Source organism: Diabrotica undecimpunctata, chromosome 5 (assembly GCF_040954645.1).
Source record: "Diabrotica undecimpunctata isolate CICGRU chromosome 5, icDiaUnde3, whole genome shotgun sequence".
In the NCBI taxonomy this organism is placed as follows: Eukaryota; Metazoa; Arthropoda; class Insecta; order Coleoptera; family Chrysomelidae; genus Diabrotica; species Diabrotica undecimpunctata.
Genome location: NC_092807.1, coordinates 61427547 through 61450229, shown reverse-complemented (window position 1 = coordinate 61450229; position 22683 = coordinate 61427547). Strand labels below are relative to the sequence as shown.

Sequence of the window (22683 nt, the reverse complement as noted above, 5' to 3'; positions counted from 1 at the left end):
ATATAGAGTCGACAAAAGTTTGCGAACCAGTCGAAAATAATTCCAATCATAAAACAGAAGAAGCACCTACAGCAGCCGTTCGGCCTGACTAGGAGTCAAAACTGTAAAATGCCTTATTAAAGTGAAGGAGGGAAATTTAGTTGGCGGTAAACAATACTTCTTTCAATAAAGATTGAAATTGCCAGCCTCAAAATATATCGGTACTGTTTTTAACACTAACTGTGGTGCTTTTTAAATAGGCTCGGTCATAAATTGGATTATTTTTTAAATAAAATCTCTAAGAATAACGAAACTTTTATTGATTTTGAAAATTTGCAAAGTTGTTATCAAAATGGTGAGGGAACAAAACTGTCAGCAAATGTCAAATTTATATAAGGGATTTCTCACGCAATTTTAAAAACAAAAAAATTAAAAGGTTGAAAGGTGAAAGTGTTTTATCATAAATATTTTCTAACCGATTAAAACGGAACAAAATTCTCGTTTGCTCAAATAAACTCGAATAGAACATCATGGTTGACTTGTTTTGCTGGCCATCAAATGTGCAGTTTTTACAGATTCTCCATAAAATTTCAATATCCATTTCGATGTAAAACTTTTAAACAATATTTCGTTAGATAACACTAGATAACAAGTTTATTTCTTCAAAAAATCTAAATAATTATACACTTTCTTTAATAAAAGCAAAACCCTGCATTTAAGTACTCAAATATTTCTTTGCGTTTGTGTGAATAGTCGTACATACGTTAAGGTAGTGAACTTGTTGACCAGATAAATTTCGTGATACTCTTTGATACAGGTATCTAACAAAAGTTTTTGATAAATTTTGCGATAACAATATGTAATTAAGAAATTAAACATTTTAAAGTAATTTCACACATAAATAACGTAAGATCGCTATTTAAATTTAAATACTAAAGGTAAAGACTGGTAAGTTATACAGGGTATTCCAAGATGTTTTAACAGCCTCTAATTCAGGAAGTAATAAATATTTTAATTTGAAAATTATGAAATGTCAATTAAACCTGCAATACTATCAATTGATGTATACATAAGATCTGAACGTCTTTACAATACGTTCATTACGGGCGCTGTAACGTCATTACAATACATAAAAAATAAATAGATTAAAGGGGTGAAGGTTAGGTCAGATGAATGGGTTTTTTATCCTTAATTTGAACGTGTACCACAATGAGGGTACTAATTTAAATAAGGAGGCTAAATTTTCAATTTAATGTTTTTATTTTCAACAATAATCAATAACATTCAAAATGTGAAATAAATTTATAGGAGGTGTTCAAAATAAACAATTCACGTATATCTCTGACATAATCAGAGTACACGCTCGTCAAATTTTAGTTATTAAATCGTCTACATCTGTAGATTTGTCGTTATAAACGATTTCTTTTAAATAGCCCCATACAAAAAATCTAAGAGTGATAACACAGGCGATCTTGAAGCAAACTTTATTTTACGGCGCATTGTTACAAAAAATATTTATTTACAAATGTATTTAACTAAAACTAAAACTTTATTTTTCTTCTATGTGCAAACGAAAATTTACGTAGAACCCGAAGAGAATTGAAATTATGAAAGAGGAGTCTTTGAATGCCACTCTAATTTCCAACTTACTTTAACGAATTTTAACGTTTCAAACAGTGGGTTCTAAAAAACCACATTTTCTATACATTTACGAAGGAACTGCATATTAATAAAAAAATAAACCTAAATATTTATGGTCCTTTTATGAGTTCCGAAAACAAATAAAGATTACTGACCCAATTCTAGGTAGATAATAAACTTGATTTTATAATGCAGGGAATCGGTTGGTACTGGGAAAAACATTCAAGAGCAGTTGTGGTCGTAAAAATTATAGTTTTCATTTTGAGAGAGGGATAATTGGCGGTAACATAATATTGAAGCGTATTTAGATACTGAAAAGAACAACCTATTCTAGCAGGCATCTTAACGGAAAAAAAGACGAGACAAAAAACTCATTTTATCTGAGTTAAGATATATTGAAAACAAATAGAATATATTTTTGTGTTTTATTTATAATCGTATCAAAAATAATGAGCAATTATTGTTGATATTTAGACATATTAAGACTTTAACACCTTTCGTTTGACCTGACCTTTACCAGCATGATCCATTTAATTATTTCTATTGATGTACAACGCAGCCCCGTGATGATGTCACAAATTTAATCTATACTTCAAATACTACTGTTATAGATGTAATTAACATTTCCCAATTTTCAAATAAAAACATGTATTACTTCCTAAATTATAGGCTGTTAAAAATATCTTGGAACGCCGTGTATATAAACAAATGGCAGAATTTAACTAAAAAAACATAAAAAGAATCCCTCAAAATGAGAGTTGGTGAAGTTATTTTTGTTAATTTGTTGCTTAATTATTCCAAAATCAGTTTCAAAAGTCGTTGGTTTAAAATAAAATATTTTCTAAAAATGCATAAATAACTTTATTTCTCGTGAGAATGGGGACAGTACCACAAATATTTAGTTTCCACAGTTTTCACAGTATTTAGTACCACAAAAATTTCAAGAAGTTTCATGTAATAGTTATTGCAAAATCGAAATTGTTTATCCCAGAATGCTTTTCTCTGCAACGTTATTATGCATAAAATATTGGGTCTATGTGAATTACAAAAACACCAAATTGAAGATAAAGACTTTTATTATTAAAATAAATCAAATAACAATTAAGAAGTGTATGTTAAATAATGTAAAAGAGGTTTACAAAAGTAATGTGCTTTAAACTTATAAAAATCTAAAATAACTCGTGTTAAAATAACGAAATGTTGGCATTTTTACACGAATTTAAAAGCGAATTAACGTCCTACGGGCTAGCTAGCTTTTTTTAACTTGTTTAGAAATATTAAGAAATGTAAAAAGAACAATTTGAGAGCTAAAAGTTCCAGTTATGGCAGAAAAATTTAAAACGATTCCTTTAAAAATTATAAAAACAGTACAATCCTCTAAAAATAAGCCATTCATGATGCGCGAAAGATGAAGGGTTTAAAAGCGAATTGATATACACCCTCTAGATTTTACTAATTAAAAAACCGAAGTCATAACTTCAAATTTCTAAAAGTCGCAATATCTCCGGTTCTTATCAACAAAACTTAATGTTTTTTTTTATATTTGGGCTACCTCGTTGCATGGATTATAATTAATCAATTAGTTAATTTGTGAATTGTTTATTTAACTGAGTAATCTATTTAAAAAATTAAAAATTTTACTTCTCTTCTTGTTGGTAGTAGATAAGGTTATGAAATGTTAGGTAACTTAAATATTTATGTATTATAGTTATAAATATCTTTCAATAATAAATTTTTTATTTGAAAATTAAATTTATACGTGTTAATATTTCTTGAATAATGCTTATTATTTTTACAATTACTTTTATTGATTTAAAAACATAACTAAAATATATTACAAGAAAAAAGTAAATTTTTGGAAATTAACCCATCAAAGCCTTGTGTGACCATTTGGTTACGAAAACACGTTATCATTTAATGTTAATTGTAGCTCAAGTTAACGCTAGAAATCTATCCGCAGTTTAACTTTTTGTTACTAGATGTCAGTGTATTCAATTTGTTATAGTGTTACATTCCACAGTTTGGAGCGAAAGAATAGTATAGTTGTGTGAATTCATGCACCAGGAAGTCCTGGATATGGTTTATAACGATGACAATAATGCAACTGACATCGTCAGGACTACGCTGGTTGCCAGCCGTAGTCCGTTTGAAGAGGTTTACTCTCCGGACACTGGAACTCACTTAAGCATGGGTGTATGTTACCTGAAGTAAAATCTAATTAAAATATTAAACATCATATAATATTATCAACATCATGTACAATCTTTGGTAACATTTTTCATTTTAAAGGGTTTTTACCCAAATATTTTGGTGGCTCAGGCATGGTAACCTGTATTTTAACCTGATGATGGAACAGTTGTTCCGAAAACGTTCGTGCTTGTAATGTTGCCCTTTTAAGGGTTTTTATAAAATAAAATATACCCACATACAAAGACTAACCTCTTTTGTTATATGTGGTATACAGCCAGCTACAGGAATTATTTTCCTTGTGGATTTTATACTAAAAAACTTGGATCGATGGAGATTTTGTAAAAACATCCGACGTTCCCAAAGCAGACTACTCACAATTTAAAAATATGAGCCCTACAGATTTATTTGAGTTGTTTTTCGATAACGAAATGCTAGGCTATGTTTTAAACGAAACCAGAAAATACGCTTTTTTTTGTGAATTGTCCTAATCCGAAGATTACCTTGGACGAGCTCAAATGTTTTTGGGTATTTTGATTGTGTCTGGATACAATTGTTTTCCTGGAAAAAGGTTTTATTGGGACAATGGAGCAGACATTTCCAATAAAAGGTGAAGGATTCAATGCGTCGCGACAGGTTTATCTAAATAATACGTTTCATGTAGTGTGCTGATAAAACGCAAATGGATTTAAATGATAAAATATGGAAATTGAGACCAATAATGAAAATATTACAGAGTACTTTTCTCAAATATTATCAACCAACTGAAAATATAAATTATGATGAGTCGATGGTGAAATATTACGGCTGCCATAATTGTAAAAAATTTATTAGGGGAAAACCGATAAGATTCGGTTATAAAGTTTGGTGCCTTAACTCCGAGACTAGTTACCTTGTGAATTTTGAGATCTATCAAGGGAAAAGTACCAATTCCAACGATCTTTACAAACTTGCATTTAGAAAGGCAGCCGCTCTCCTTGTCTCGATGTTGGACACTGTGCCACAACAAAAGCTGCTTTACCAAATCTATATAGATAACCTTTTTACTGGATTCAATTTAATGGTGTATTTAAAAGAAAAAGGATATGGTGTCACAGGAACAATAGGAGAGAACAGAATACAGCAAGATATTCCACTTGTCAATAAAACAACTATGTCCAAACAAACTCGAGGTTATTTGGTTTCAAAAATTGACAAAAAAAAGGTATAATGTTGACAAGATGGATGGATAACGCCGTCGTAACAATGGCATCTTCATATGGTGTGCATCCTATTCAACAAGTGAAACGTTATTTACATTCTGAAAAAAAAAAAGTCGTCCAACTTCCACGCCCACATGTTGTTGGAATGTATAACAAGTTTATGGGAGGCACTGATAGAATGTATGAGGATTTAACAAGATACCAAGTATTCGTAGTAGGAAATGGTATTGGTCCATACTTACATGGTTAATGGATGCTGCGGTGCAAAATGCGTGGATACTTTATAAGTGTTCAGGAAGACCGAGATCTAATTTGATTTTTCGACGTGAAATCGCGACTACTTACCTCACCAAATTAAAAAACGTTCCCATTAGACCTGGTAGACCAACAACAATTAGGTACGATGGTGTTAACCATCTTATTATACCTGTTCCTAATAAAAAGCAAAGGCGGTGCGCAGGAGAAGGGTGCTGCTCAGTAGGACGTACGCAGTGTGAGAAATGCGATATTGGACTCTGCATTGAATGCTTTGCCATATTTCATAACGAGTAAATCTTATAATATTTTTATAGTATTTTGACCTAGTGTTACCGTATGGTCACAGTTTGTAATGTCATATGTTCGATAAATAAATAAAATTTAATATGTTTTTCTGCTTATTTGTATTTTTTCTAAACTAAACTTAGCAAAAAACTACCAGTTTTACAAAAAAAATTAATTCAGGCTTGGATGGGTTAAATAATTATTTTAAACTTTTTAAACAAATTACTCACAATTAAATTTTAAATATACAATTCACAAATTAACTTATTGCATTTTTAAAATCTATGTAACGAACTACTTCAAATTAAAAATAAATTTTTGTTGATTAAAACGGAAGATATTGCTACTTTTATAAATTTTAACTTATGAATTTAGTTGTTGAAATAGTAAAATATAGAAGGTGCAAATCGCTTCGCTCTAAACCCTTCATCTTTGGCACATCACGAACGACTCATTTTTAAAGGAACCTTTTTAAAAGTTTTTTTCAAAACTTTTTAAATATCTAACTACATATTTATAAAAACAAACCCTGGTGTATTTTCGTTTAAATTTATGTTAAAATGAATATTTCGAATAAAAGAACAAAATTCGTTATTTTCGATGTTCGAGTTATTTTAAATGTTTTTAAACTTAAAAGCTCAGTACTTTTGTAAATCTATTTTACATTTTGTAAAAGCTGGCTGGGGTAAAAATTTAAATTTTGCTATAACTATTACCTAAAACTTCTTGAAATTTTTATAGCTACAGCAATTATTTTATTTTTGCAACAATTAAGCAACAAAATAACAAAAATAGCTTTATAAGCTCTTATTTTAAAGGATTTTCTATGAGTTTTCAATAAATTGTATCATTTTTCCATATAACTTGCCGGTCTTCACCTTTAGTAATACATCAAATAGATATCACTTTGTTTATATATTGTTTATAAGAAAAAAATGACGTTTAATCTTTTGCATATTTTGTTTATCACAAATTTTTATCGTCAAAAATATTAAAAGAAGTAATAAGATATTTGTATTAAAGAGTGTCTTGAGATTATCATTAGTTTCTTGGTCTATTGATAATTTAAACGTAAGCAGCTATGTTTAATTCTGTATTATTACAATAAATTTTTGTTCACTATAGGCCTAATATTATAAATATACCATACTATAAAATACAATTATACAATGTACATGTTTTTGTTCTGATAATGATTTTGAATCTGTAGCTTGTAGTTGCTAATATTAATTGTGCTTGATAAAAAAAACTAAAATATTAAAATTGCCTTTTAGCCGCGCTGTATTAGAGATGCAGTGGAGTGACGGTTTACATGAGATGGGTTCACCAAAATGGCAACTAGTACTTTGCTTAATGTTTATATATTTTTTGCTGTACATATCATTGTTCAAAGGTGTAAAATCTACTGGTAAGTATATCTCTTAATATTTTTAAGTCTTTTAAAATACAACTTTATAAACCGCATTTTATTTCTGCAAAACCTTATAATGGACTGCAAGCATATGTGACATTTTTAGGAGGTTATTTTATCCAGCATAAATGACACATAAATCGATACTAAAATATGTAATAACAACTTTAAAAACTATACTGTCAGGTAGGTAGTACAAAAATAATAATAGACCTGTGATCTAATGCCGTAGAAAAATATTTGTACCAAAATCTATGATTTTCTGAAAGTTTTGACCCCATTTTCGGCAATTTAGTACACTGCGGCATTTATACACATACTTTTCTTTCTTTTTCAGGTGCCATCTCCGCTACGGAGGTTGGCAATCATTATAGCTATTTTAATTTTTGAGGCAGTAGCTCTAATAGTTGTTATGAGCTGCATACAAACCATTCTCTCAGGTTCTTGAGCCATTAAATTCGTCTTCTTCCGATGCTTCTTCTGCCATCCATCTTTCCTTACATTACGGGTCGCAGGATGCTATACTTCTCGCCTTGCATCACATGTCCGAGATACTGTAGCTTTCTTTCTTTAATTGTAAGTTCAACTTCCTTCTCTTTACCTATTCTTCTCAGTACTTCATTGTTCGTAACTCTATCTACCCAGGAAACCCTCATAATTATTCTTCTATAGGTCCACATTTCAAAGGCGTTAAGTCGTCTCATTGTGTCTAGATTTAACGTTTATGATTCCACTCCACATACATACTTTTAGATCGATAATTAGAGTACTATTTTTTCAGTCCCGTATATATCGGCTGGTACAGGGATGAGAAATCTAGAGCGCACGGCGCACCCATCTATTTTTAAGTAGTACAAGGGAGGTGGTTTAAGCCAATACAAAACTCATTAATTTAAATTTAGTTGCATAATATTATAAAAACGTTTTTGGAGATGCCGTACATTTTTCACAGTACATAATGTGCTTATGAGGGGTAAATTAATTATAATAATAGTCTCCCGTTTTATACCGCTTCGCGGCTTTGGGAGTATAGCAGGGTAGTCTGCTATATCTAGGGCCTACGGTATACAAGGAAGGTAACATGGCCAGTGCTACGCTTCAACCGCCTATTATTACCCCTGGTTTTACCCAAGGTACTCATTTTACTCAGGCTGAGTCGACCTGGGGCCTATAGACATTTTTAAAAATGTCTAGTTGTTCTTGCCGGCGGTAGGATTCGAACTCCGGACCACCGGCATACGAGGCAAGCACCCTACCGCTTGCGCTACGCAGGCCCTGGAACTTAATTAGAAACTGGAACTTAATGGAAAATTAATTTCCTTCTGATAAGTGGGATATTACGATCAAAAATTCCTGTACGACATATATACATATATATATATATATATATATATATATATATATATATATATATATATATATATATATATATATTGTTATTATTGACATCAATTATTATCAACAATAAAATTCTACTAGCGTACTCAAGCATGTTATGCTACTATAATGACGAAATAGTTGAGAGTGTTTTATTTTATTTGAAGCTACCAAAAGTGTTTCTGATGAGAGCTGAATAACTCGAAACACATCTAGAACAATAGTGCAGCTATAAATAGTTCGTGAGTTGTAGATCTCTTATTCTAAATCCCTGTTGCTCTTTATTAATTTCTATTAGTTCTTCTTGTTTCTATTTTAATAATGCAGATAAAAACTTCATGGCTACAGTCAGGGGAAATATTTCTTTGTAGTTTCCGGGCCTAGTTGTTTTACTATTTATTTTAGTAAATAAGATAATTAAAGTCTTACATGATTTGAAACCAGCATGCTTCCGTAATTTATTCGTCAAAGTTGTCTATTGTAGGAGTCTTATTATTCTCAAATTTTCTGGTTTTGATTTTTATTTTGAGGGTATTCTTGATAAGGAATCTGATTTTGCAGATCTTTGACAGTTTACACTACTTATGAAATTGCTAGATTTTCATTGAGTAAGTACATATATATATATATATATATATATATATATATATATATATATATATACATGTATATATATATATATATTTATATATTTATATATATATATATATATATATATATATATACCTATATATATATATATATATATATATATATATATATATATATATATATATATATATATATATATATATATATATATATATTTACTTATATTTATATTTATATAATATATCTATAGTGTATCTAGTTAAGTTGGCCACACATGGGAAACTTTTTTATTATTAATTTTAAAACTTAGGTTTAAATTAATTAAAAAGTTCTGCATGATCAAAAACTTAAAAACTTAAGATACAGTTATCATTCGCTCAAAAGTAAAGCACATTTATATTTCACAATATCTAAAATTGGTATTAACAAAAGTTGTTTGGAATTAAAAACTATGTTTCAATGTGTAATTACATACGTCTAATTGGTAATTTGAAAAAAATTTGCAAAAATTTTTTTTTCAAGTAGAAGGATATAATTGCATATTAAAACATAATTTTTAATTCCAAATAACTTTTGATCATAACAATTTTTGATATTGTGTGATTCTTCCCATAATGTAAGGTACTGTATTGTTCTAATGTCATCTGGGGTGTACTGAGTGTGTTGTTAAATCTTTTATTTGTTTATAATTATTTATATTTTGTTGTGAATTCTTTAATTTATAATGTCTTGTTCTTATCTTAATTCATTAAAAAGCACAATAATTTATATTAATTTATTTCAAGAATAATACATAATTTATATAGTCGAGCGTAACATTTAAACTCGCGAGCGCGTCGTCAGAATTAACTGTCCCTCCATAACCAAAATTCCTCTATAAATATAAAGTCCTGTTATTCGAGAATGAAAACAGTTGTTTCTCGAAACACATCGAACATAGACTGCTGTTTTGCTGAAAGGCCTATAATGAGTCATTTCCACGACTCGATACTTCCAAACGGGACCAGAAAAACCAGTCTGCGGTCCTCGATGAGAGACCGTCGCACTCTCGAATAACTACAACAAAGAAAGAATTAGTCATATTTACAGTTTAGGGTCAGAATTTATCGTAACATTGCCCCCCTCTTAAAAGATGGTTCCTCCTGGAACCTTGTCGGGACTGGAACCGGAACGGTATGCTGGTATCGGCAACTGGACCCTCTTTTACAACTTCCAGTTGTATAAAAATGACAAGGTACGGTTTTCTCTCCGCACCAGTAACTATGCGGATTGCAACAGACTAACACCTGGACTTCGGTGTCTTTAAAGATCTCCTCCACCATATTTCGGATAACCCTCTAATCTAATTGGCGGCACTCCAACTTGGGCATGGCTAACTTTTGCACGTCGGACTCTAGTACGTGCTCTCTCAATTGAAGTAAGGCTTCCCATACATCTCGGTAGGTAGGTTGGTCACGGGCAGTGTCTTTTGTTACCAGGTAGAAAAGGTAACGTGATGCATCTTGGAGTTTCAAGGTTTTACCGGGAGCTGGCACCTGGCATTGCAGTTCTGCAACTCGACCAAATTTCCTTCGAAAGACGGATGCCAACCCTGGTGCGTCTTTGATACTGGCCGGGATGGTAAGGGCCAGCGAGTAGTCATCGGGGAGCGCGAGTAGATCTTGCTTTTCTTGAGTGGTAACACCATGTCTTGCTTTACCGGTACCTCCATAGGCACCCATGAATTCCTCAAACGTGAGGTCAGACACGTCTTGGACTTGGTTTACTTCCACTTCTTCATCTACGTCGTGGTCACCTTCGAAAGACGCCAGCCAGTTATGGTGTACTATCATCGGCTTTCCCCTCGGAATCTTGCTTATTCGGTAGATGACATCGTTGATCTTCTCCATGATGAGGTATGGACCTTCCCAAAACTGCTGCAATTTGGGAGCACAACCTTTCCGCTTCTTGGGATTATACAGCCAGACTTTGTCGTTCTTCTTAAAGCAACCCTTTTCGGCTTGTGTATCGTACCGTTTCTTCATTCGGTCGCTAGCGATCTGAAGGTGGGAACGGACCAACTCATGTACATCGTCCATTCTTCTTCGTAATTCGATCACATAATCTTCACCTGCTACATCTTCTCCAGGTCGACACCCAAACTCTAGATCACAAGGTAGTCGCATTTCGCGTCCGAATAGGACTTTGGCTGGTGTCTGGCCTGTTGATTCGTTAACAGCAGATCTGTAGGCCATTGTGAAGAACGGAAGGTATTGGTCCCAGTCTCGCTGATGATCGGACACCATCTTTGTCAAATACCTGCCAACTGTCCTATTCATTCGTTCTACCATACCATCCGATTGCGGATGATACGCGGTAGTTCTTGTTTTCTTCATGCCTAGTCTATCACATATTCCTTGGAATAGATCGCTTTCGAAGTTCCTGCCTTGGTCACTATGGATCTCCAAAGGCACTCCAAATCGGCTGATATATTCTTGGATCAACTTATCTGCAACGGTGGCGGCCTTCTGGTCTGGAAGTGCGTAAATCTCGACCCACTTAGTGAAGTAATCCATTACTACCAGCATGTACTTGCCTCCCTTTTCACTTTCTGGAAATGGCCCAGCGATGTCCAAAGCTATTCTTTCAAACGGGCTTCCAACATTATATTGTCTCATAGGAGCTCTCCTTTTTCGGTAAGGCCCGTTACTCGTGGCACAAATAGTACATTTCTTACACCAGTCTTTTACATCGTCGGAACTGTTCATCCAATAAAACCGTTCCCGAATTCGCTGAAGGGTTTTCCTTACACCAAAATGCCCTCCCGATGGACTGTCGTGTAACTGACGAAGTACTTCGGCTATTCTGCTCTTTGGGATCACCAACTGTCTTCTCTTCTCCGAACCGTCATCATTTTCCAGGACTCGTTTGAGCAAGCCATCTTCGATGATAAATGAGTCCCACTGGGCCCAATACGTCTTAACTACTGAGCATAGGTTTGATATTTCCTGCCAAATTGGTCGACGGTTTTCTTCTTTCCATTTTCGGATTTTCTGTATAACTGGATCTCTCTCTTGTTCTTCCCTTATCTTAGTAAGCGTCCAGTCGTCGTTGACAATCGTCGTTCTTAGCACTGCTGCTTCCTTGGATTCCGTTTTGTTGCAGTGGGAACACTCTGCTGGGCATGGCCTTCTGGAAAGAGAATCAGCGTTTCTGTGGCTAACTCCGGCCCGGTGCTCAATCTTAAAATCGTATTCTTGGAGTCGTTCGATCCACCTGGCTATCTGACCCTCTGGATTCTTAAACTGCATCAACCACTTAAGGGCGGCATGGTCGGTTCGGATTAGAAACTTTCTGCCATAGAGGTATTGATAGAAGTGCTCTACTGATTTAACTACTGCTAGAAGTTCTCTTCTCGTGACGCAATAATTCCGCTCAGGTTTTGAAAGGACTTTACTAAAATATCCGAGGACTCGTTCCTATCACATATTCCTTGGAATAGATCGCTTTCGAAGTTCTTGCCTTGGTCACTATGGATCTCCAAAGGCACTCCAAATCGGCTGATATATTCTTGGATCAACTTATCTGCAACGGTGGCGGCCTTCTGGTCTGGAAGTGCGTAAATCTCGACCCACTTAGTGAAGTAATCCATTACTACCAGCATGTACTTGCCTCCCTTTTCACTTTCTGGAAATGGCCCAGCGATGTCCAAAGCTATTCTTTCAAACGGGCTTCCAACATTATATTGTCTCATAGGAGCTCTCCTTTTTCGGTAAGGCCCGTTACTCGTGGCACAAATAGTACATTTCTTACACCAGTCTTTTACATCGTCGGAACTGTTCATCCAATAAAACCGTTCCCGAATTCGCTGAAGGGTTTTCCTTACACCAAAATGCCCTCCCGATGGACTGTCGTGTAACTGACGAAGTACTTCGGCTATTCTGCTCTTTGGGATCCATGGGCTATGGTCTGAAGCACATCTAAGGCATCTCCTCGAAGAGCGATAGTCAGGTTTACAGCCTTTTCTTTTTCAGACCATCCATTCGCTCTTGCAGCTGATTCGAACTGTTTCATGTAGTTGTTCCATGACGATTTTCCGTCGAAAGTTGGGACTTTGACATGCACAGAACTTCCACTTCCTTCAAATTTCGGCCATGTTTCCAACTAACATTTCGTCTCGTCTTCTTTTATCTCTACTCTAATTGGATTGTTTCCTCTCTCTGCTGTCCCTGTTTCCTCCATCTTCCTTTCCATCTCTTTCCATATCTTTTCTTCGAAGGCCAACATATCGGCAGCAACTTGGTTTTTTAACGAAGACACTCTATCGTCAAGAGCAGACATCTCAGAAGTGACTTTAGAGATGTTAGCAGAAACTTTGCTTTCCAGAGAAGAAATCTCGTTAGAAACTTTGCTTTCTAAAGAAGCGATGTCGCCGGAAACTTTCGAAATATCGCCAGAAACTTTGTTCTCTAATGATGCGATATCACCGGAAACTTTGTTCTCTAATGATGCGATGTCACCGGAAACTTTGTTCTCTAATGATGCGATGTCACCAGAAACTTTGGCCACATCACCAGAAACTTTGGCTACATCACCAGAAACTTTCGAAATCGACGAGAGAACAGCATCTTCAAATATATAAGTCTCTGGATCTAGTCCTTCTTCTAGCAAAGCGTTCTTTAGTCGTTGGACTAACTCAGCCTTTTTTCCGGTAGAAGCTAATTCTCTGTCTTCAAGATGTCTTCTTAAATTAGTCACTGTCAGCTGATAAATCGTAGCCATTTTCACAATTTATTTTATATCACACTTCTGCACCACTGTTAAGTCTTTTATTTGTTTATAATTATTTATATTTTGTTGTGAATTCTTTAATTTATAATGTCTTGTTCTTATCTTAATTCAATATAAAGCACAATAATTTATATTAATTTATTTCAAGAATAATACATAATTTATATAGTCGAGCGTAACATTTAAACTCGCGAGCGCGTCGTCAGAATTAACTGTCCCTCCATAACCAAAATTCCTCTATAAATATAAAGTCCTGTTATTCGAGAATGAAAACAGTTGTTTCTCGAAACACATCGAACATAGACTGCTGTTTTGCTAAAAGGCCTATAATGAGTCATTTCCCCGACTCGATACTTCCAAACGGGACCAGAAAAACCAGTCTGCGGTCCTCGATGAGAGATCGTCGCACTCTCGAATAACTACAACAAAGAAAGAATTAGTCATATTTACAGTTTAGGGTCAGAATTTATCGTAACAGTGTGGACCTTAGACAAAGAAAGAGAGGGGACGCGTAATCGTGTGGAATTTACTGAAGCCAAACTGGCACCAGCGAGGTTGCCAGGTCATTTTTTATTTCTTCAGTAGGTTGAGAATACTGGATATATATATTAATAAATAGATTTTTTTCAAAATTTATAATTAAATACTGACACAATGATCAATTTTGAACATGATTTTATCATTACATATTTTTTACTAGATCGATACAGTGTACAGTAAATTTGTAAATTGAAGTTGAAATCAGTAGATCTAAAAATCAGTAAACCTGGTAACCCTGACCTGTCCTCTCTCTTTCCTTGTCTAAGGTGTTGATCATCCATCTCCATTTTCTCAAAATATATAAAGAATTTTTTGTAACGCTTTATTGATAAAAACGTAATTGGTGAACTCTGGGTGCTGATATGTTCTACGTTTCATAGCCACATTTTACATATGTAGTAAACATTTTTAACTTCGTTTTAGTTGAATCAATCCTATATATCTATATGTTATACAGCATATTATAGATATTGCGAGCCTGATTAATTCTTTCCTGCACATCGCACTTTGTACCAACGTTACAGTCAATTATTCTGCCTAGATAAATTACACCACTCCCTCTATGTTCTAGTTGGAATACCAACATTTTTTGGTTTTTCATATTAAATTAACAATCACACTTCATTGGTTTTTTATGTTTATCTCTAGGCAACCTTCTCTGATTCTTCCTGTACTCTTTTTACTTCAAATTACATTTGCGTTTTTTTGTGTACTAAGTGTATACATATATTATTGGTGTAATCTAGATCTTCCAGTCTGTTTGCGAATCTCCAGTAAATTCCTATATTCGAATTGTAAGCCTATGTTAGTAAGCAGCCAAATACAATGTTGAATAGTAGGAATAATAAAGCATAGACCTGTTTTACTTCGTTTAACACAGCTATTGGATTAAACGTAATGCCGTTGTGTGTGACTTGGTTTTATGTATTGCTTTATAAATCTTTAATGAAACTGATTATTTCTTCTGGTATTTATATTTTCTGTAGTGCTTTCCATAGAGCCATATGTGTAAGAGTGTCGAAAACTCTTTTGATGTCCACAAAGCATATGAATATAGCAATACAACGCGGGTAAAATGAATTTGTTGTAATTTTTTAACATCAGTAGAGTAATAAGACAAAACAACACAACACACTGTTATTTAATTTTTATAGAATATCGGTAACTTAACATGTATCGTTTTAAAACAAGTTGTTTAGAAGAGAAATTATTATTACAAGCTATTATAAGGTGATTAGTGTATTAAAAAAAAGTGGAGAACTCTACCAGATTATCTGTAACTATCTTTTCTACATACTGAATTCCCTTGGACTTAATAAGGGACAGAGTTCTATAAATTGATCAATAAAGTAACAAAACTAAACATGATTAACCATGAAATTTTCAAAAACATCTACCAGTAAAATCTTTAACTTAGTTGTAGGTCTAAGTTGTGGATTTCAAAGGAATAATGTTAAAAGTTTTCATAAATAAATATAGATTAAAAGGCTTCATACTTTTAAATGAAATAGGTTAAAAGCTTTTAAAAACTGGATTGTGTAGTTAATGTTTTCTATAAAACTATCTGCAGCATTTTATCCAAAAAAAATATTACAAAGTGTACCATATAGTTAAACGTCTAACTGATAAATATTTTTAGATTTTGCAAATTGCAAATGGACTGGTGGATTGATATATTGATGGGTTGTATTCTTATGTATTTACCAACAACTGTTTGCTCTAGTTTAGTTGTTTTAGTACTTGAATAAATATGTAATATAAAGCTATAACGAAATCTCACAAGAAATAGACAAACTAGGTCGGAATTCAATCCCAATGCTAACAATACAACAGACTAAATTGTATACAATATATTGTACTATGGTGCCCTTTTTGTTTTATTTACAAGTTTCATAACAAACTATAAAAATATATTATTTTTAACCTATGTTACTTTTAGGTAAAGTAGTATGGGTAACAGCAACAATGCCTTACGTCGTTCTGACTATATTGCTAATTAGAGGATTAATGCTTCCAGGTGCTTTGAAAGGTATTTCATATTATCTTCAACCAGAATTATCAAAGCTTAGCAAAACACAGGTAAGCGGTGACAGTTTTAATAAAGCTTTATAGCTTAATTTCTTTTTATGTCTATTGTTATGTCAAACGGCCATAAAATTTGGGAAAACATCCGTCAAATGGCGTTGGGCCAGTTTGCATAATATTTAAGTCGCCACTTTGCTTAGCAGAGTTACACAGGCAGTCGAAGGCTCTGACGGTGATATAAAGATCAACCCGATACCCGATAAATAACATTCGTTACGCCGATGGCACTGCGATAATCAGAGATAACAAACATTATATTATGCAGTTGATGCTAAATAAAATAATTATTATAGGAAAATGTATGGCTTGAAGATAAATTCTGAAAAAACTAAATGCATGTCAATAAGAAAAAATGCACTTTTAAGAGTAAAGCTGCAAGTGAAAACATTCAAATACTTTGGAATGATAGTGAATGACCAATGGTATGATCAACAAGAAATAAAATGATGTATCGAACAAGCAAGACAACCTTTTATTAAATTTAAACTGCTACTAAGTAACCGCAATCTCTCCTTTAATCTCCGCTACAGGATGGTTAAATGCTATGTGTGGTTCATATTGGTATACGGCATGAAGAAATGGACGTTACAAATATCCCCCATTAACAAGTTGGAGGACTCCCAAAATGTGGACTTTGCGAAGAATGTTTCGCATACCATGGCTAGACAGGGTGAGAAACAGAGAAAGTCTTAAGAAGGGCAAATAATGGGAGATAATTACTTAACTTGATCAAGGTACGAAAATTTAATATCTGGACCATATCCTGGGAGGACAAAAATACGCAATCCCTCAACTAATTATCCAAATAAAGATTGAGGGTAAGAGAGAAGTAAGTCAAAACAATGTCGTTTGTACGGAATATAAATAACTGTACAGGCAAAAATATCACTGTTGAGCTTTTGCATGCTGCAAAAGACAGATATCTGACCTTAAGATAATTCGCCAACACACTATGTGTGCAGGGCACTATGAAAAGAAGCAGAACTTTAAAAATACCAGAATAAATTCAAAACAATAAGGAATTGTAGGTAACATCAATAATACAAAGATAGAAAAAGTAAGAACTTTTAAACACTTGGGAACATAGTTAACGGAAGATGAAGATTAAGCAAGAGAAATTAGATTTTTTTCTTTAAGGCCGTAACCTTAACATAAGGTTCGTAAAAACCGCTGCAATGTTATGTATTTTCTTTATAGCTACATGGATTAGAGACATTGTCAATAAAATAATATAAAATAAAAAAAATGAAGTTCCTTTGAGGTGAGGTGCTACAAGAGAATGCAGAAATATCATAGAAAACAGAAAAATGAATGTTGAGGTATATCACAGAAATAATTTGAGATTAAAACAACTATTCTTCTTCCTAATGTGATATACCTAATTTTAGGGGTAGGCAGCTTCTTTGCATATATGTATTGCATATCATATATACAACACAAATTAAGGATTGTCAAAGGGTTAAGTTTAAACGAGCTTTACTAGACATATTGTGACTTCTTAGTTTCTTAAAGACATCCAAGCGCTGACCTTGCTAATAACTTTTGATTTAGTAGTGTCAAACGAACCAACATCTGTCGCTACCAAAAGGCGAATATACAATACACTCACCTTTGAGCTAGCTACAGAAACCTTATATAAAATAAGATCTACTAACATTCTAAAAGTTTAGTATTTCAATCAAAAATTGAAAAATTATATTTCCCGTCAAAATTACATAATTTCAGTGAACTGTAAATAAGATTTTAACTAGCTATATCAGTTTCTAGAAGAAGAGTTTTAATCTTCAACTTCTAAAGTTGAAAATTGAAACTTGACTGTAAGAAATAGATGACGAAGTATTTGGATCAAATAGAAGATATTGCATTGGAAGCAGGTATTGCATCGCAGAATAAAAGGACAGTAAAAAACTATATATAAAGTGATGGAAGATTTAAAAATGTCAAAGTCTTAAGTGAATGTAACCTGCGTGAGTTCATATTAAATATTTCGATAAACTTTGTAAAATATGCTAAAACTTATTTTTCGTAAGATCTAAATAAAAATTATATGCTTATATTTAGTCACATTTGAAATAAATTGCAATAAAAGAAATATTTCATATTGGAAACATCTGAATTTATTATCTGTGCTTATGCTCTACAAAAACGAACAGTTTCAAAGTTTTGATCATGTTTAATGAAATATCGACCATCAGTATGAAAGTAAACATTTTTTGTGGAATATCAATCACGAATTGCAGTTATTACCATGTATAATTATTTTGTAGTGTTTAATATTTTCAGGTGTGGATGGATGCGGCAGTGCAAATTTTTTATTCTGTTGGTGCCGGATTTGGGGTACATCTTTCTTATGCCAGTTATAACACCTTTCATAATAATTGTTACAGGTAACACTTTTACTTTGTCTTTATTATTTAGAATTAGAATTTAGAAGTATACATCTTCATGTGATAGGTACATAAAAATCCAACGATTTTAATAAATGAGACTGAGGACAAAAACCTGCTTTTGTTTGTATCAGAAAGGTTTATTATAGTACAGATATTTAACAAAATAATCCAAAATTTTTTAGGAAAAAATATTAACTGTCAAGTTAACAAATAATATTTATAGTCTAAAAAGGTGGTAAAATTAAAGACTAATGAAATGTAATACTATTTCAATACCGGAAACACTGAATTATTTAATAAAAAAAAAACAAAATAAAAACACATTATTTTTTTAAATACTCATTTATTGATTTTTAATTATTATTTATTATTTTTACTCCCTTAATAGTTGCGTGAAAATAAGTGTTCCTACCTAGTAAAATCTATTTTACAACATACGCAAAACGTGACAGTCGTACCTTTGTTTGTTTTAGATGAAAAAGTAGATCAGGTGTCACTTCAATGTTCATCAGTGTCACATGTTTAAATATGCTGATTTCTAAATGTATTATATAAATATACATTTACATTTGACTAGATTATTTCTTTCAGGGTTTAAACTTATACAGAAAATTACATAATTTATTTATTTATTTTTTATTTACATTTACCTGCTCGGCAACTATAGCCACTCTCACGAGTGAGATTACATATAACATTACAGGAGGTATTAATAAGTAAAGTCGTGTAAAGACAATTTAAAATTTATGATACAATAATATTTTTCTAAACAACTGAAGAACTCTAACTGGTTGGGATCACTGAGAATGTCACTTAGCGGTGTTTGGAGATTTAGTTGTCGTCTTACTTCACTGTATTGATGGCATTTGGTAAGAATGTGTTTCACTCTTAGTTGGGACTGGCATGTTTGACAGATAGGCCGGACTACATTGCTATAGCTTTGTGCCCTCCAAATAAAATTTTGCAGGACCCTAGTCTACATGGCCTTTCGGCATACGACCGTTAGTGCCTCCACTGCCCCTACGAGTCTAACACCAAAATGAAGGTGGCACGACGCATACGCATACGCGTACACATCGTGGGGCTCCACCTCCGCCGTAGTACCTGTGTTGCGATTACCTCACCCATCCGTTATCCCCTCCCACGGCGGACAGGTCACGCAGGCAGAGGAATTTCCACCTCGCATGTAGACAGGTCGTCGCCGAGGATCTCTCCTTTACCACTCTTGCCTGTAAGACACTAAACAATTTTCTAGTACGTACACTGCACAAAACAGGAATAAAAGAAGTACAAACGAAATTGTTTTTAAAGGTGACTGAACAGCCACCCCCAAATCACTTTTGAAAGCATTAGTGTATAATACTTAAAATTGACAAAGTGATTATTGTATATATAATTTTAAAAAATGCTTTTATCATGAGCTCTTTGGTGTTTTGTTTTTATTGAATTTTGTTAAACATGTCTGAGTTTGAAGGAGGTGGATAATCCAAGGAGGAATTGGAAGAAAGGGGATGGGCTTTGGTGTTAAGCTGATGTTGTTTTTTTGTTGTGTATACTATAAAAAATATAGGGTTTATTATTGAGGAGTGGGTGGTATGGGCTGTTGTGAATAAACGGTAGATAGGATTAAGGGGGTTAGAAGACACATATCTAGCATAGGAAAGGAGAAGGTCTTGCCGTCTAATCCAGAGGGAGGGTTCATCGGCTTCACAGTAGAGATTCTCAGACTGGAACGAAATGCACCTAGGCGAGTCAAGGAATCCAGATCTCTCTTGGAATCAAAATGATAAGCATAATCTAATTGAGAGAGAATAAGTGCTTTAAATACTTTAAGGAGCGACTTTTAATCCGCACTCCAATGATAATGAGACAATGTTTTAAGAACATCTTAATCTTTTGTGGCATCAACTTTTTAACTTAAGAATACGCTGCTTTTAAGAGCCGCATGAGTCAAATTTTAAACCCAGTATTTTACAATGATTAACTACAGGAAGAGTGAATTATTTTTAATTATAGGTGTAAGAGACATTGAAGGCCATCTGCTTAAATTAAAAAGGTAGAATTTTGCTAGGGATAAAGGTAGTCCCAGAGAGTAAGTCCAGCTGATTATTGTGTTTATTACCGCTGGCAAAATTTTAAAACTAGTGGATGCTAAACGACCGTGACAACAGTGGTGCACCTAGAAAATAATTTTCTCGGGGGGTGAAAGTTTAGTTTGGCACTGAAATTTTTTTATGCTACCACTATTTTGAGTCCTTAAAATTTGGGTTTTAGTTTAATTTAAAGTACTCATCTATTTGAATATCCTGATGGATAAACAGTAAAACTTAAATTACCGTTTTGGATTTTTTGTATTGTGTGTGAAAGACAAGTTACATTTTCCTACTAAATATGCCCGGGGGGGGGGTTAACCTTCAAAACACTCCGGGGGGCGCCACTGCGTAACAGTATAATATTAAATCATCTGCATAAGCTACATATTTGGTAGGAAAAGGTAAATTAAAACAAAGATTACTTATGGCAATGTTGGTAGGACTTAACACTGAACTTTGGGGACTGTCGTGGGTTTGAGTATAAACAGAAGAGAACACACCATTTACAGAAACTTTGAAGGTTCTGTGAGACAAAAATTTTTGTATGGAATGAAATATATTTCTGTTTATATTAAGTTGCTTTAGCTTGGCGATTATAGTCGACAAATCGTGTCGAATGCTCCTTTTATGTCAATGACGACAGCCATTACTTCATAGTAATAGCTGTCGTCATTGACATAAAATGACTGTAATACTTAATGACATGCAGATGTCACTTAGGAGATGGAGAAGATTGCCGCGAGTGGATCTGTGTCATCGAAAGCCAGATTGTTTTTTCAGAATAATTTTGTATTTGTGAAGGTAGGAGATAAGACGTTTATTAATAATTTTTTTTTAAAAATTTTGCACATTATACAGGCAATAAATATAGGGCTATAAGAATTAGTGGCAGAGTCAGGTAGATAATTTTTTTATTGGTAATACTATTGACGTTCGTCATTTATTCGTGAATTTCTGGGAAAGCCATATTTTATTATATATCTCGAGAAGTTTATATAGACATGTAGGTGACAATTTCTTGAAGAATATGTAGGGAAGATCAACAGGACCAGCAGCTGTGTTTTAACAGGATTTTAGTACAGATATTAGTTCGGAATAGATTATATGAGAGTTCAGATGATTGGTGTCTTGTGAAACTGTGGATAAATAAGAAAAGGATGAATAGATTTGGCTCTTGCTCTTTTTAAAACAATAAGGTTCTCCTCAACTTTTTTCTGCTGTAAATTTTAAGAGCAGATTTTTGTTGCTGCGTTTTCACAAAGAGGAGTTCCACCATGGTACACTTTTTCATTCAACTGAAATTACTGATTTCCTGATGTGAGCATCAGCATCAAGGCGGATGGTGTTTGTGAATTGGGTGACTTTTATATCAGTGTTACTAGTTTAGGTAGGAAATGGTCAGTTTTACTAATATAATGAAAGCAATTATCTTTGTAATCCGGATTATCTTTGTAAATCGTCTTTAAAGCTGAAATACAATTAGGACAATGTGTAATAGAAATAATCTATTACTAATGAAAAATTATCTTTAAGTGAAACTATACACAGAGGTTAATCCTCAAAGATCCTCAAACAAAAACAAAGATCTCAATTTGATTAGATATTTATCAACTGTCAAAAAAATAAAGCTTGTTGTCAGATGTCAATATTAAATTTTAAAACAGAACAAATAATATGACAGCTATGGCCACACCCTACATTTATAATTTTAATTAATACAATTATGAAAGCAATTATTATTAGAAAATGTTTATCTTCAAAAATCAACCCAAAAAAATTACCTGGATTTTACTAAAATTTTTTTACTTTAAATTTCTGGACTGGAGTTAGAACTGGAGTTAGATTCACCGCCATACGAACAAATTCATCTCTAA

At 33.2% G+C, this 22683-nt stretch overlaps 1 protein-coding gene across 1 annotated transcript in view; it reads left to right on the top strand.

Annotated features, from left to right (window-relative positions):
- The window catches only part of LOC140442216 (sodium-dependent noradrenaline transporter-like), a 340132-nt gene that overhangs the window by 267271 nt on the left and 50178 nt on the right, over positions 1–22683 (top strand). The window contains exons 8-10 of the mRNA XM_072533294.1: positions 6827–6960; positions 16181–16320; positions 18610–18713. Of these exons, the coding sequence (XP_072389395.1) occupies positions 6827–6960; positions 16181–16320; positions 18610–18713 (378 nt within the window). The remainder of the gene's footprint in view (positions 1–6826; positions 6961–16180; positions 16321–18609; positions 18714–22683) is intronic.